This window comes from Armigeres subalbatus, chromosome 3 (genome assembly GCF_024139115.2).
Source record: "Armigeres subalbatus isolate Guangzhou_Male chromosome 3, GZ_Asu_2, whole genome shotgun sequence".
In the NCBI taxonomy this organism is placed as follows: domain Eukaryota; kingdom Metazoa; phylum Arthropoda; class Insecta; order Diptera; family Culicidae; genus Armigeres; species Armigeres subalbatus.
In genome coordinates this window covers 139,187,109-139,204,426 of record NC_085141.1, presented here as the reverse complement: position 1 = coordinate 139,204,426, position 17,318 = coordinate 139,187,109, and the positions used below count along the sequence as shown (strand labels likewise).

The following is a 17,318-nucleotide window of genomic DNA, read 5'->3' as shown; positions in this document are numbered from 1 at the left end:
ATTTAGTAATATTCTGCATTACAGGTGATTCTAATATCCATCTCAACATAGCTGGAGATGAGCTGACACCAGAGATACAACGGCTAGTGGATCCCTTCGTGTATGAGTTTACGTCAAAGCTCAAAGGGAGCGTAAGTGCTGAACACGGAATCGGCCTTCTGAAACCCAACTATCTGAAATATTCCAAAACAAATGAAGCAATACGGATCATGCAGCAGATGAAGGCAATGATGGATCCGAATGGTATTCTCAATCCTTATAAAGTTATCTTACTGTAGGCTGAAGACGGGATGATGAATTCGAGAAATAATTATCTATGCCTTAACAAAATTCTTGAGTTAAACATTTTATTTCTCCGCCATTTCTTTTTTCTTTTATACGATTTCCATTGACATTTACAAGCTATTGTATCTCACTACTCATTTGTTTAATACCTAAACAGTGCAGCGTTCTGTGTTCCATATATTCGAATGTGAGAACACTTAAATTCTTGCATGACTATAGAAAAAAACCTACGAAACTAACGCTAAATGTTGTGATTTAAACTGCTTTCCAGTTTCCTTCGTGGAGGTTTGCGTATCTCGGTGATTGCGCCACTCAGCGTGATGATTCATTTTTCGATTACAAGTTTGTCCGCCCGGAACATCTGACTGATAAGGGCCTGGTAGAAAAAGATAAATAAATTTGTTTTAGTTCTTATTTGCATTGATTACATTTTTAAGTGGCATTAGATTAGAATATGATTGCATTCATTAAAAGGGCCATGCACAAAGTACGTTACGCTTGTAGGGGGGAAGGGGGGCTCCAAACAGCGTGACGGTTTATATATGTACAAAATTTGGAGGTTTAATACAAAAAGTATAAAAGTAAAAGAAGCGGGGTTTGAAAATTCAAAACCACGTAGCTCAGCCAATTTCCAACGGATTTTCAAGCAATCTTCTGGAATCGATCACAAAATTCCTATAGTTTTAGGAACCGAGACCCAATTTTCTTGCAATGACCATGGTTTCGGATATATTCCGGGGAGTACTGGGGTTGCCTCCCTCCCGGAAAAAAATGGTCACTTGCAAATCGGCTTCGAAATCCATCTTGCGACACGTCAAACTTCATGATTTTGCAAAACAAGTACACTGGAGCAGTGTTGTAAAATGTCATTTGCATTCATTTGTATAATTTTCTCAGAACTTTTTCAGAAGTTAGCTATCATTTCCTGAGGTATGTAATGTTCCTGTAAAATGTAATCTGGGGCGTGGGAGGCAAAATGTCATTCAAATGACATTATGTCAAATGACACGTGACATTTTGGAGAGTTTTCCCTTTCCAGCCGCAGATGTTATATTTAGAGTAATGTATCCTTGAAAAAAAATATAGCCCTACTCAAGCGTTATGAGTACATATAAAATTATGAAGTAAATTTGGCTTCTGAAGAAAGTTATGAACAAATTAGTCAAATGACATGCAGATGACATTTTACAAACCTGCACTGGAGTACATTTCGGTGACTATCGATCGAATTGGCCACCCTCCGGATACGTCCAGGGCCTGGTTCCCTTGGGAAAGTGGCCAATTTTCGTTCAATCTTGGAACCCATCTTGCGACATGTCAAACTTCATGATTTTGCAAAACAAGTACACTGAAGTACATTTCGGCGATTTTCGATCGAATTGGCCACCTTCCGGGTACTTCCAGGTACAGTGAACGTTCGCTAATTGGGGTTTTTCTAGTTGGGGCGCTTTTTAGTTGGGGGTTCGCTAATTGGGGCGAAACCCAATTAAAAAGCAGCTAAACGTCAGAATGTAATGTCAAAAACGCGTTGAAGTTTTGTTTCCGTGTTTGGCGGGATCGATATTTTCTGGCGCGTAAAATTTTCTTTTGTTCAATGCAAAAAGTAAACAACATTGACGCTTGTCAAACCGCCCCAATTAGCGAACGGCATGATTGAAATTTTACCAGCGGTGGCGTGATAGATCATTTTCAGCCAGCGGCGGCGGTGTGGCGTCGTCACGCCGTTGGTGATCGGCGGCGGCGTGGCTCGGCATGAACCAGTTTCAAGCGCCAAAATTTCTTCAGAAATTTCTCCAGAAATTCTTCCAGAAATTCCTCCAAGAGTTTTTTAAAAGATCGTCAAAAAAATCTTTTTGACATTCCTCCAGATATTCCTCTGGGAAGTTCCTCCAGAAACTCCTCCCGGATTTCGTCTGGAAGTTCCTTCAGGAATTCCTCCGGAAGTTTCTCCAGGAGTTGCTCCGGATGTTCCTCCAGGAATTCCTTGGGAAACTGGAGGAACTTCTAGAAGACTTACTGGAGGAACTTCTAGAGGAATTACTGGAGGAACTTCCAGAGGAATTACTGTAGGAACTTCCGGAGGAATTACTGGAGAAACTTCCGGAGGAATTAGAGTAGAGTGGGGCAAGAGTGCGCGTGGGGTAAGAGTACGTTTTCGATTTTTTGAAGTAATAAAAAAAGATAAACTAGCAGCACTGCATCAGTTTGACAGGTATTCTGGCCAACTATTATCATGTGTAATTGTAAACGATTTGAATAAACAACAATAGAGATATGGAGTTAGCTAACTTTTTGGTCATTTTGCTAAAAATAATTGGATTTCCGCAACTAGTATTTCATTACCATATATACGTTCAATCAGGTGAACATTATACCATTTCGATAACCTATTGTATAGAGTACTTTATGGTACAGAACACCAATCCGGTTGGTTTTCCAAGAAGTCAAAGCCATTACTTGAATAATTTTTGGGACTGTGGGGTAAAAGTACGCAGGAACCGATGGGGCAAGAGTACGCATATGAATCTTCAAGTAATGATGTCAAACCGTTATCTCCGGCCGAAATAAGACTTCTTTCAAAGCGTAAAGATCCACAACTTAGAAAAAAGGGACAGAATTTGAAATTATCTCAAGTTTTTAGGATAAGTTGAAGTAATTCGGTGTTAGAAAGGACTTAGCGAACAAAGCACTGAAGCGAAATAATGAAATTGTATTAGGACTTGATGTACACCTAAACATAGTACGAAAACACAATTTCATCTAAATGATAATTTCATTTAATCAAAACAAACATTCATAAACTACGCAACGTTTAGCTGGGAGGGGTTGTGAGATGTGTGACGATCCATATAATTTTTAGAGGATTCCTACAAATAGTGTAAGATAGCGGGGGGAGCATGAGTGATGAAATAGCCAAATTTTACGTTACGTGATTGGTGGACTTTCTTTAAGGAAAATGCCTTTGTATACGCCACGCGAAACCTGATAAATATTTTTACCTCTGTAATTTGTTGTATATATAAGAAACAATGGTTGTTCGAATGAAAGTGCACATTTTAGGACCCTCCCCTTTAAGAGTTACGTAATCTTTAACCATTCCGTAATATATGCTCATTAAACATCAATTAAATGTTATTAACTTTTATTTGTGTTAATATATACTTAAAGCACATGATTGGATAAATGCGTACTCTTACCCCACCCGATGCGCACTTTTACCCCACCGGTGGGGTAAGAGTGCGTTTTTCACTTGTCTTGCAATAAGGGTTCCACTAAAACGAATTTCAATATTTTTTCCACTGGGTAACATAAAGGAAGAGTATATGAATCATCGACACTGATTTTATATGGAGAAGCTTGCTTCATAAGGGCCACATGATCGATTTAAAACTAAGTGCGTACTCTTGCCCCACTCTACTCTACTGGAAAAACTTCCGGTAGAATGACTGTAGAATCTTCCGGAGGATTTAATGGAGGAACTTCCGGAGGAATTACTGGAGGAACTTCCGGAGGAATTCCTGGAGGAACTTCCGGAGGAATTCCTGGAGGAGCTTCCGGAGGAATTCCTGGAGAAACTTCCGGAGGAATTCCTGGAGGAACTTCCGGATGAATTACTGTAGGAATTACTAGAGGATTTCCCGGAGGAATTCCTGGAGAAACTTCTAGAGAAATTCCTGCAGGAACTTCTAGAGAAATTCCTGCAGGAACTTCCGGAGGAATTCCTGGAGGATCTTCCGGAGGAATTCCTGGAGGAACTTCCGGAGGAACTTCCGGAGGAATTCTTGGAGGAACTTCCGGAGGAATTCCTGGAGGATCTTCCGGAGGAATTCTTGGAGGATCTTCCGGAGGAATTCTTGGAGGATCTTCCGGAAGAATTCCTGGAGGAACTTCTGAATAAATTGTGGCACTTGAAACTGGTTCACGCCGATCCACGCCGCCGCCGATCACCAACGGCGTGACGACGCCACGCCAACGCCGCCCGCTGAAAATCATATATTACGCCACCGCCGGTAAAATTTCAATCAGCGCATAGTACCCGGAAGTACCCGGAAGGTGGCCAATTCGAAAGAAAATCGCCGAAATGTACTCCAGTGTACTTGATTTACAAAATCATGAAGTTTGACATGTCGCAAGATGAGTTCCAAGATTGAACGAAAATTGGCCACTTCCCCAAGGGAATCAGGCCCTGGAATTACCCGGAGGGTGGCCAATTGTTTGGCCAATGTTTTGCAAAATCATGAAGTTTGAAATGTCGCAAGATGGATTTCGAAGCCGATCTGCAAGTCTCGGGTACTTATTCAAAAGGATGTAGATATGTGATTTTGTAAACAAAGATTCAAACGTCGATTTGTCCAATCTGTTGGCACTCCTACGCAAACCAACACCACCGACAGGTAGCCGAAGGCTTTCTTTTTTTGAATCTTTGTTTACAAAATCACATACGTCCTTTTGAATAAGTACCCGAGAAGTGACCATTTCTTCCGGGAGGGAGGTAACCCCAGTGCTGTTCATTGCAGCTAAAACCCTAGAAGAGGCCGTTTCACACTTAAACGAAGATTTGCATTCTCTAAGTAGATGGTTGAAAAATAAACAGTTAAAATTGAACATAAGTAAAACTAAGTTCATGATAATTTCGCGGAACCGAATAAGTGAAAATGTCTCTGTTATGATGGATGATGAGGCAATTGATCGCGTACGGGAGATTAAATATCTTGGCGTGATTATTGATGACAAGCTAATATTTGACAAACATATTGACAATGCTATCAAGAAAATTGCCAAGAAGTATGGAATTCTTTGCCGATTAAAACACGATTTGATCATTGCTAGTAAAATATTGTTGTATAAATTAATCATCTCTCCTCATCTGGATTTCTGCCCGTCCATCCTACTCTTGGCTAACGAAACACAAATATCGAGATTACAGCGTTTGCAAAATAAAATAATGCGCTTGATTTTGAGATGCAATAGGTCCACTTCCTCAACTTTTTTGTTAGACGCCTTGCAGTGGCTGTCAGTAAAGCAACGCATTGGTTATTTGACTATGGTGTTCATTTTTAAAGTGAATTATGGTTTGCTGCCTCGATATTTGTGTGATCGAATTGAAAGAGTAAGTGACATAGGGTAAGACGGTATTCGGTTTGACGAAGGCGCGCAGCTGCCATCTAGTGAAGACGGACGTGTGCGTGAAATCACTGTATTTCAACATGGTGAAGATAGGAAATATATTTTAAATTGCTTTTAAAATGTTTTTAAAACTGATTTACCAATAGATTTTAAATACGTAGCATTAGAAATTTGGAAAACTACATGTTTGACTACTTATCAATACATGTTTTTTTTAATAATTCAACTTTAGTGTTGCTAATCTGAAAGTAAAAGAAATTTCTAACTCGAAAAATCTAATTATTTCCGGCTAAAATGAGTTTTAACGGTTTAACAAGAATTTTAAAATTGACGTCCTATATGCCTTGCCGGGTGAAATAAAAAAGCATCACCCAACCCCCATTTTGTTTTCTCGCTGCCGTCAAGGCGAATAATGCGCCCCACCTGGCCAAAACGCCCCCCTTTGATTTCTAGAAAACTATAACTAATTAAGGGTCAAAACCAGTTGGCACCTATAAGTATTTGTAAACCCATCATACTATGTGAATGTGGAAGTATTTTTGTATTACACAATGAAAATAATAGCAAAATACAAAAAGTTACAGTTTTGATGTAACTTTTCATGTTTGTTTGCTCAACATTCTGAAGCGACTCTGGCATACTGTCCGCAAAACTTGCACTGGAACACTCAGTTGGGCAACAAAATAACTTTTCTCAGTGGTTAATATGATACAAAATTGCTTCCATCTTCAAAAATATAACGATTTTCGAAAACATGTTTCACTGGCCAAAACGCCCCAGTGTAGGCAGGACGGTATGCCCTTACCAACTGTACACAAGCGCAGCGAGCCTGCAGCAGTTGCTTCCAAATTGTATGGACAATATTAAAATGTAATTCACACCTGCTTGAACGGACCTATGTTGGTTTTTTAATGTCAAGCGCATAAGGATTTGTAGCCTTTTTATTATGGGATTGATAAAATACCAATGAAGGGCTATAAAACGTCTTTGGTTGAGGTGGGGCGTATTGCCCAGGCACTTTTTAAAATTCATTTTTTCACGACTTTTCAAAAAAGCTTTATTACGTGTTATCTGTAATATTTTTATATGACTACTCACGGGCAATGCATTTGCGACTTCCTGGACTACCAAATAACACAAAGTTTGCATAAATTGCGTTGAAAAGTAAAAAGTTATCAAGGAGTTGCCTTTGGGGCGTATTATACCGTCTTACCCTACATAGATATAATACGAGAAACGCGGTTGATGTAAGAACACCTTTCTTTTTGCATGGTGCTTCACAAAATTCATTGTTCTATTCAATTCGATGCCTACAACATCAAACGTGCAGCGACACTAGCACAATTCAAGAGACAATGTATTCCACACGTCAAAGCTGCATTTTAGACAGCTACTCGACATTGTTTTTTTAGCATTAACTTGAGTTTTGACGAAGTTTTACCCAACGGATAATTTTGTGTTTTATTTTAATTTAATTTATTGTTATAGGGACATTAACGACTACAACGATCGCCTCGATGATGATGGTGATGGATTTTATATTTTCTTGACGTAATTATTAATTTAACTTTTCTTTGTGTAGTCTACAAGAGTTTGAGCCTCGCACGCGGAATACAGGTATAAATTATTTCAAATTTTATTTTCGTGTGCCACATTTTGATCTGTTTGAATGATTAGGAGTGAATGACTTTTGTATGGTTACTGCTGAAAGAGTTTTGAATGTTCGATATACAGTCACTCTCAAAATTGAGCGTACAGCATGGATTAGATGTATATATTCGAATATTCCAAAGGAAATTTAATTGTTGGCTCGGTTGTTTTTAATGCATTTCAATATTCATCCCTTCCTTCAATATATGCGTACATAAAATGGTTGATTTTTTTTCTCTAAAGTTTATTTATTTAAAAATAATCTCAAAATACGCCTATTAGATGTGACAAAATTGAGCGTACAGCAAATTTTTTTCTATAAAATTTCTTATTATAAACACGATTAATATATTTTAATATTGTTTTTTCATGATTATATTTATAATAATAAACATCCGCTACTTAAACATTCAATGTTTTGAAATTAAACCATGTTTTGGTCAAAATGGCGAACAAGTGAGAGGTAAGAACATTGATATTTAACTATTCAATGCTGCTGGGCAAAATAGATGCTTTAAGATATGGATTTCACCGGCATCGTGTCTTATATATGATAGATAATCGAAATCGAGCGAGACATACGATTAATTTGGGAAAACTCAGTCGGTAAATGATGAAAACAGATGGAAACATACAGAGAAAACGACAAATGTTAGGAATGACATAATTCAAATTTAGTATGTCTTCAACTTAAATTTGTTTTAAAGCTCGATTATTGTCTCAGGTCTATCATTAAGAGCAATATTATTGAATCCAATCATTCACAGTCAAATTATAAAAGTACAAGGTGCATCTTAAGGTACCGAACATAAAAACAGCTTTTCAACCCCGTAGAGCACTTCTGATTGAATATTGAAAAGATAGCCTAAAATCGTAATTTCATAATTAAATTTGGATTAAACTCCACGATCTGTTACCATAAGGGATACAATTGGATGATTTCCATGTGGCGAGTAAAAATAAACTTTTTTTAAGAGTTCGGCAACTTATTTAATGATATCTTGGTGAATTTAAATGATTCAACCAAATTTGTTCCTACGGTGACTGAGTCTTCAAATATAAAATGACATCTTATAATGTATCCGTGTGCTGTTTTTTATTAATATTATTATTAATGAGTGTCCTGAGCTTATAAGCTACCTATACATCGACTTTTAAATAAAGTTATACTTAATTTGAAATATGCCATTCCCAACATTTATCGTTTTCTCTGTATGTTTACATCTGTTTTCATCATTTACCGACTGAATTTTCCCAAATTTATCGTATGTCTCGCTCGATTTCGATTATCTATCATATATAAGACACGATGCCGGTGAAATTCATATCTTAAAGCATCTATTTTGCCCAGCAGCACTGAATTGTTAAATAGCATTGTTTATACATCTTACTTGTTCGTCATTTTGACCAAAACATGGTTTAATTTCAAAACATTGAATGTTCAAGTAGCGGATATTTATTATTATAAATATAACCATGAAATAACATTAAATTACATTAATCGCTTTTATAATAAGAATTTTATAGAAAAACATTCGCTGTACGCTCAATTTTGGCACATCTAATAGGCGTATTTTGAGATTATTTTCAAATAAATGAACTTTAGAGAAACAAATTCAACCATTTTATGTACGCATACATTGGAGGAAGGGATGTATATTGAAATGCATTAAAAACAACCTAGCCAACAATTAAATTTCCTTTGGAATTTTTGAATATATTCATCTTATCCATGCTGTACGCTCAATTTTGAGAGTGACTGTAGCTATCTAGTAGATTGTTTCGCGGTTAAACTGAAACTTTTAATATCGACGGAGCGGTATCACAAGTGTTGTTGCCTGTATTGTCGAGAATCATGAATACTATACTGCCGCTAACCGCAAGTCGAGCACATCTGTATATGGACGCCCATATACAGATGTGCTCGACTTGCGGTTAGCGACAGTATAGATACATATAAGTTGCTGAGCGAAAATTGACTTGATACGCGATTCCTGGTGAAAGTTTTGAAATCTGTGCGAGAGGTATCACAAGTTTTGCATTTTCATAGAGCTGTATGTATCACTACTGATGCTTTAGCAAGATTGCGGTTTTGAAAAGATCAGTTTTTTTATTTTTTTTTTGCTGTGTAGTGATGTAAAATATTAAAATTTATATCTGTGATAAGAAATCGGATCGTTTTTCTTTTTGGAAATCCGATTAAATGCATATCAAATAATTATCTTAAAGCTAACTCGTCTAGCTCAAACCCTTGTAGGGGTATGTGGCGGGACCATCATCATCATCAGTACTCCCCGGAGTATATCCGAAACCATGCTCATTGCACGAAAATTGATCTCGGTTCCTAAAACTATAGGAATTTTGTGATCGATTCCAGAAGATTGCTTGAAAATCTGTTAGAAATTGGCTGGGCTACGTGGTTTTGAATTTTGAGTTTTGTCGTAAAATGGGGGTTGGCGACGTACGTGTTAAGCCAAATGACCCTTTAGACCAAATGACCCTTTCGGCCAAATGACCCTTTCGGCTAAATGACCTAAATTACCCATTCGACTAAATGACTCATTCGGCCAAATTACCCTTTCGACCAAACGACCCTTTCGGCCAAATTACTCATTCGGCCAAACGACCCTTTCGACCAAACGACCCTTTCGACCAAACGACCCTTTCGGCCAAATAACCCTTCCCCGCAAAAAAAAAACAAACATTAAAAACTAGAAGACTGTACCGTGGACCCACGATAATTTGAACGGTACCTCATTCAAATTAACGGGGTTCATTTTTAATTTGAACTTCTGGTTACTCTATTTGCATCAGAAAAACTGGTTTCTGGCTGCTCTCTTTGCTAATTTGTTTTGATTCTGCATTCCGTTTCACGATGTTCCATTTTTCTTTTCTCGATTCCACGTGTTGAACCATTTTTAATTTGAACGATGTTCAAACGAACGGGGTTCAAATTAAAAAGTGTTCAGATTAAAAGCGGTCATATTAACGGGGGTCCACGGTATTCGTCGTAGGCATGATTCAGGACCTTGAAGCCGATGAACATTGACGTTTTGACAAAGGTATATCAGGAAGTTCTGTTTGCAATCATGTAGTGGAGAGCCTCAGTGCAGACGTTATTTGCAAATATGGATTTACTGAAGCTATTGATTACCTCATTTGCACGAAAAACTATTTATCACCAACTGATTTCAGTGCTTCAGTGCGAGGGGAAAATCATTCGGCTAATTATGTATAGATCAAGAACTAAGCGTATGCCAGATATTACTAAATGTCGTAACAACTGGGCAAAAAGAAAAACAATTTTATTATGAAAGATCTCCAGTGAAATGCATTGTTCCACAAAATGTTCATCTTAATAGCTGGACAATTCCCAATAAAGATCTACATAGTATGGACTTATTGCATTGGTAAGTTTGGTTTAATACTGTTTTCAGTATTGTACGTTTACTTGCTAGGTGGACACGGTCGGTTAGAGTAGCCGTTCCACCAAATGTTCGTTAAAGTAGTCGCTAGAGTATTCGCTGTTGGTTTGAGCGAGACAAAGTAAACGTCAAAAAAAAACAACCAGCAATCTGAGTGAAAGAGCGAATATTTGTTTACCGGCAACCACGTGCTTTTTGGCATTTGCATTTTTGGCGGACAAAAGAATGAGCACGTGTCCCAGTAGGTGAGGGGTAGTTAGATTTTTTTTTATTCTTTATTTGAGTGATAGGTGAGGGGTAGTTAGATGTATATGATATTTATTACCTGATCGTGAGATATAAAATGTTTAATACTTGCCACAAAAAACCGCGAAAAAAAATTCCTACATTATTTCATAAAGTTCTGCGACTGTAATATTGAAGAATTGATTTCATTTGACTAAATATTTGTAATAATTAAAATTAAGTTTTATAAGACATTAACATTGCAGTTCCCCTCGATTTTTTGCGCTTACTCTGAGTAGCCGTAAAAGTAATCGGGAAAATCTTGATATCGAGTAAATCCACAATATTCATTCTTATTGGATAACGTTGATCAGTTGCGGAATCGGATTTGACTGATCCCAATCCTAAGCATCACTTTGTCACTCATCATTACCCATCCATTATTATTAGCTCTGGGTCGATTATTAACGTGATGTGCTTTAGATACGAAACTAAACACAAAGCAATCAAACATTATTCCCACGTAGTGACTTCTAGAGTACATGTTAGCATCTAATTCTATTACGATTAACTCATAAAAACTTCAACAGTCAGTCACACCTTTCGTAGCAATGACTCAAGACTCAGGCATTAATTCCGTGATTTTTGATATCGATGCAACTAGACAGTAATTCGAGCAAGTAGTTAAAAAGAAAATGTTTAAGACACAAGTTTTACGGATACATACTACTAGTGCTGAAAAAAATCGAGTTTTGCAACGAGTTGCACATACTATTTTCGCGATGACGAAATATGGTCTTCAATATAATATGATGGGGCCCTCCTTAGCCTAGCGGTAAGACGCGCGGCTACAAAGCAAGACCATGCTGAGGGTAGCTGGGTTCAATTGCCGATTTCGGTCTAGGCAATTTTCGGTTTGGAAATCGTCTCGACTTCCTTGGGCATAGACGTATCATCGTGCTAGCCTCATGATATACGAATGCAAAAATGGTAACTTGACTCAGAAACCTCACTGTAAATAACTGCGGAAGTGCTAAATGAAAACTAAACAGCGAGGCGGCAATGTCCCAGTGAGAGATGTAATGCCAATAAGAAGGAGAAGATAATATGATCGGAACCTTGTCCATCCCGAATTCTGAAGCGGTCGAACAAGTTTGGGTTGCTGTTAATTTTGAAAGCCACACTTTATTCATATGCGTTTTGTATATTCCACCGGACCGCATTCTAGACCAATATGTCATTGACCAGCATGTCAATTCACTTTCTTCGATATTGGATCGGATGCAACTCAAGGATAGTGTATTGATTCTAGGAGATTTTAATTTGCCTAATGTTAAATGGATACCAAGTCAATCAGGCTATCTTTATCCCGACGCTTCCCACTCGTCGATCAGTTCAATAAGCTCGGTTCTCTTAGACAGTTATTGCCTAGCAATTTGTGCTAGCACGCATTCATCAAATGAATAACATTATGAATGAAAATGGAAGACTACTTGATCTCTGTTTCGGCAGTTCGGACGGCAATATTTGCTGCACGTTGATTGAAGCTCCTTCGCCTCTTTTAACGTCAACTTCACATCATCCACCTTTGCTCATAACTGCGAGTAGCGTCACGCCTTGTATTTTCTCTGAACCAGTTGAAAGCATCTACTACAACTTCAAAAAGGGTGATTATACTAGTATGAATATGTTCCTAGAAAATATTAACTGGCAGGATGTCACCATGAACATGAATGTTAACTGTGCTGTTATTACGGTCTCAAACATATTACTCTACTCGATTGATCAGTTTGTACCAAAACGTATATCATCTCTTCCTATGGAGCAATAATTATTTAAAACGCCTGAAAACCCGGAAAAGGTCTGCCTTGAGGAAATACTCAAAATTCAAAAAGCACTATTACAAGGTCGTGTATCACTCCACAAATCGGCGTTTTAAATATGTGAACGACAGGCTCTACTCTTCGTATCAACGACTACGACTTAACCCAAAACGATTTTGGGGCTTCGTGGATTCACAACGGAAAGCATCCGGTCTCCCAACTGTCATGACTAATGGGCATATCGAACAGACGTCTACTGAAGGAATTTGTGATCTTTTTTTGGAGCAATTCTCTGGAGTTTTTTCGAACCATCTTCTCAACGAATCAGAAGTTCAGCAAGCTGCTGCCAATGTCCCGTTATATCCTCCAGTTGGCCAACATCCCATTGTCACCGCCGAGTACGTCGCCGAATGCTGTTCCTCTTTAAAATCATCGTCTAATCCGGGACCGGATGGCATCCCATCAATCATTTTAAAAAAATGTTCCTCCAGTTTATGTCTGCCTCTATCAATGTTGTTTAACTTATCGCTGCGTACTGGAACTTTTCCGGATCACTGGAAAAAATCCTACATTTTTCCTGTCTTCAAGAAAGGTGATAAGCAGCAAGTCAAGAACTATAGGGGTATTGCTGCTCTATGTGCAATCTCAAAGCTGTTTGAAAAACTGGTCCACAATTTTTTATCTCACAACTGCCTGGGTTATATATCAGAGGATCAACATGGCTTCATCCCCAAACGATCAACAACTACCAACCTACTTGTTTATTCGTCAACCATCACTAAGGCTTTTCAGAAAGGACAACAGGTTGATTCGATTTATACGGACTTTCAGCTGCCTTTGATAAAATCTATCATAAAATCGCCGTAGCCAAATTCGAGCGTCTCGGATTCTCCGGGCCTCTCCTGAACTGGCTTCAGTCATATCTGAGCAATCGAGAAATGGCAATCAAAATTGGAGATTGCATTTCATCCTATTTTCCGATAACTTCAGGAGTGCCCCAAGGTAGCCATCTTGGGCCACTTGTTTTTATCATTTATTTAAACGACATCAATTTGTTGCTCAAGTCTTTCAAGCTCTCATTTGCCGATGATTTCAAGCTGTACTGGATTATAAAAAATCTCGATGATGCGTCGTTCCTACAATCACAACTGAATTTGTTTTCAAACTGGTGTGATTTAAATCAGATAATTACACGTAAAATAAATCGCCGAATTCGGTAAAATTTTACCGAAATCTCAACAGCAGAACTGGTGGGTAAATAATTTAACTGATTTTCGGTGATTTTGACAGTGGAGCAATGGAAAAAATTACAAAAAATCTGTAAAATAAATTACCGAACTGTTCTGCTGTTGAGATTTCGGTAAAATTGACCGAATACGGTGAAATGAGTTAAGTGTGTACTCAATGCTGACAAATGTTCTTTGATGTCATTCTCCCGCAAACTTTCTGTGATTAGCTACGACTACAAAATCGGTTCCACTAGTCTCCGGCGAGAATCTTCTGTCAAAGACCTCGGGTGATTTTGGATTCTAAGCTAACGTTTAGAGAGAATATTGCGTACGTAACTTCTAAAGCCTCTTGCACCCTTGGCTTTATATTCCGAATTGCAAAGCATTTCGATGATGTCCACTGCCTCAAAGCACTATATTGTTCTTTAGTCAGATCGATTTTAGAATATTGTTCCACAGTGTGGGCTCCATATTACCAGAACAATATTGCTAGAATAGAATCCGTTCAACGCAAATTTATACGCTTCGCTTTACGCCGCCTTCCATGGAGAGATCCTTCAAATTTACCCAGCTATGAAGACCGTTGCAAGCTTATAGATTTAGAGCTCTTAACAGTCCGTCGCAATACTTCTCGGGCGATATTCATTGCAGACCTCTTGCAATCGAGAATCGACTGTCCCCCACTGCTTTTCATGCTAAACATCAATGTTAGCCATAGGAATCTTCGCTCTCCTTCTCTCCTCTTTCTTCATGGTGCACGAACTAATTATGGTCACAACGAGTCATTTACTAGCATGTGCCGTATATTCAATAACTGCTCCATTGGATTCGATTTCCATTCATCTCGTAACACTCTCCGTACGAACTTTTCTCACCTTCTAAACGACAATCAGTAGTAGCTAGGCCTAGATTTAAGTTTATTGTGGGATGTAGTTTTAAGCCGAATTGTATCATTTGGATATTGTAATCTGTTGATGCATAGAAAAGATGAGGAGGTTTTGCGCCCGCTTGAGTGAGAGCTAATGAATTTCTAATTGTTCAACTCAAGCGGGCTTTTCCCTGCTCCCAATAAATAAATAAATAAATGAATAAAAACCTAAATGGTTCCATCTAATAAGCTTCGCCTTATCGTTCTTGCCAAAAAAATCAAGTTGTTGCAGAAAATGATCAGTTTTCATATTATCGAGCAATGCGCTCTACAAATCACAAATCGACAGTTTGACCTGACTATGAAGAACTTTGAAGTCACGTCCATCAAACTATTTCATTTATAACGCGACACAGAAAATATACTATTTGTAACTGTTGTCCCATTGTTGATTTTCCATTTTAGCACCCAAATGAATGTTATAATAAATTATACATATGCAACTTATTTAAGTGCTACAAAGTAATCGTTGGTAAGGTAGGCCGTTCTGTCACTCAAACACGAACTGTGAAACCATGTACATATTATGATCCGGAGTTGCAAAAGGATATTTTTTTCAGCACAAGTTGTACGTTTATCCAACGAAACTTGTTGAGCACTATATGAGTGTTGAAAAAAAATCGAGTTTTGCAACGATTTGCACACACCAATGACAATGAATAAGCTTTAATATTATAAATCTGGCTTAAATAATGAATTATTAGCAATCCAAAATAAAAATGAATGAATAAAATATCTATGGTCAAGGATCTTTGATATCAAAATAATAAACCTCACATTTGCATAGTGCAGCCTCATGCATCAAAAGCAACGTGTTGCTATTCAGGCGTAAACATTAACAAAAGTGAAACCACTACATCTGTCAGATTCATTGCGGCAAATATAGCCTTGATAAAATATTTATTCAGATCGATAAGTAACTCGTAACTACTCTTCGACCGTAATCAATTTACGTGCAACGAACCATATCGGAATAATCAAAGAGGCAAACTACCTATTTTCTACACATTGCAGCAACTAAATAAAGATTACATCACATAGTAAAATGTAGATGTTGCTCACATCAAGTAACGAGCATTTACCTACAGACTGAATTCAGCTCAAAGTTCTTACCTGCCGCTTGATGATGTCCAAATTCTTGCTGGCATAATCTACCTCGCTTTGAATCTTTGTCGAGTCGGTCAGCGCCTTACCCTCTCGGAATGCATCTCGGATCCGCCGCAGAGCATAATTGCTGGAAGATTAACACATAAATATGAACCTTTTTGCACACGAAATACCATCACTAAGCCGCCTACCGGAAATTGTAGGAGCTGAACTTCTGCGATTCACGCAGCAGCTGTTTGTAGAGGGACAGCACTTTCATCCTGTGAGCGGCACTGGACATATGGATGATTGTTCTAAATCGTAAACAGAATAAACGTTTTAATAGCCGATATAAAATATTGATTTCTGTTCGACAAACTCGAAATTTTGAGCGCTCTGCACCGTTCCGTTCAATATCAGCTGTTCGACTGATTCAGCTCTTACGCTTACCGTCGTCGTCGCAGTGAGGAAACAAAACAAACCATTTGACACGTGCTTTCAAAATTAGGTGCATGAACGGCCAGAAGCCAAGCATCAGGAGGGGTACAGACCCAGGGGTATTGCGAGAACAGAGAAAACTTCTAATTTTGCGGAGTAAAGAAGAAAAAGAAGAGCCACTATCGCAAACGTCAAATTACGGTTACACTGATCGAAGTTCTCGGGCATATTTTGTTTGTTCATTTTATAATTTTGGCATTTTTAACATTTATACATTTATTTTTTTAAAGTGACATTTCGAGAATTAAAAAAAAATGCCCAATCAAGTAAACGGCTGATGCTATTCAGCAAAACCGCGCGAAACCATTAAGACATATATCAATAATTATTCGATATCTGTCAAAAGTAATATTGTCTATCCGGAACAAAGTTAGAACGCTTTTTATACCGAAGTTGGATTTTCTCCAGATCTCGAGAAGGAGCGACGACCTCGATAACAGAAATTGGTATGAACTAGCCTTGCATAAGATTTTACCAAAAAATAATACCAAAAACATATATGCAGAATACTTGAGGCATAACATGCTTAGGTATTTCAATTCCAAACGAATAATAATTGGTTATGCATTTGGTATTGAAATTCAATTTAATAACTGAGTATGTTATGGCTCAAGTATTGTGAATATTAGTTTTTGGTTTGATTCCTTTGGTATTCTACCTCTTATGCAGGGCTAGTTCATAACAGAGTATAGTATCAATAACAGAATTAGGTATTATTGAGCCAATTCCTCCTGCTCGGGATACAGGCAACTTTCCAAACATCGGAAGTAGTGCGCTAGATCCGTCTAACCAAGATGAATACACAGCTAGGTGTTTCAATCTGCCCAGTTTATGGACGAGAAGAAGGCGGGGTTGAAAAATTCATTTCCGGTGCAAAACATAAACAAACCGGCTGGCTCTTCCATACTAAAATCCAAGGTGGCTGAATCGTGAATTTGGCAGATTGGAACACCTAGTGGTGTATTCATCTTGCGTCTAACGATGCACTGAACAACGCATCAATTAGTTTGACAGATAAAACTTCGGAAGAAAATTCAGTTCG

At 38.0% G+C, this 17,318-nt stretch overlaps 3 protein-coding genes across 4 annotated transcripts in view; 2 read left to right on the top strand and 1 right to left on the bottom strand.

Annotated features, from left to right (window-relative positions):
• Nucleotides 1-282, top strand: part of LOC134224224 (D-2-hydroxyglutarate dehydrogenase, mitochondrial) — a 131,768-nt gene extending 131,486 nt beyond the window's left edge. The window contains exon 5 of the mRNA XM_062703537.1: nucleotides 25-282. Coding sequence (XP_062559521.1) covers nucleotides 25-278 — 254 coding nt within the window. The 3' untranslated portion in view covers nucleotides 279-282. The remainder of the gene's footprint in view (nucleotides 1-24) is intronic.
• The window catches only part of LOC134224223 (6-phosphogluconate dehydrogenase, decarboxylating), a 342,849-nt gene that overhangs the window by 269,444 nt on the left and 56,087 nt on the right, over nucleotides 1-17,318 (top strand). The gene's annotated exons all lie outside the window — the stretch shown is intronic.
• Nucleotides 331-16,288, bottom strand: LOC134224225 (LYR motif-containing protein 4). Of its 2 annotated transcripts, none has more exons than XM_062703539.1 (4): nucleotides 16,158-16,288; nucleotides 15,991-16,092; nucleotides 15,806-15,926; nucleotides 331-661 (listed from the first exon to the last, which is right to left on the bottom strand). In XM_062703539.1, the coding sequence occupies exons 2-4, from the start codon at nucleotides 16,077-16,079 to the stop codon at nucleotides 611-613; spliced, it is 261 nt and encodes an 86-aa protein (XP_062559523.1). In that variant the 5' UTR covers nucleotides 16,080-16,092; nucleotides 16,158-16,288; the 3' UTR covers nucleotides 331-610. The 2 variants fall into 2 exon arrangements, with proteins under 2 accessions (XP_062559523.1, XP_062559522.1); XM_062703538.1 differs by having other exon boundaries at nucleotides 16,229-16,278.

Excerpts from the sequence above, each read along its gene's own strand:
- LOC134224225 (XM_062703538.1), bottom strand. The coding sequence starts at position 16,263 with ATGGTTTGTTTTGTTTCCTCACTGCGACGACGACG. Across the intron at positions 15,927-15,990 it reads TTCAGCTCCTACAATTTCCG|CAATTATGCTCTGCGGCGGA; the intron begins GTAGGCGGCTTA and ends TTAATCTTCCAG. Across the intron at positions 662-15,805 it reads TGGACATCATCAAGCGGCAG|GCCCTTATCAGTCAGATGTT; the intron begins GTAAGAACTTTG and ends TTTTTCTACCAG.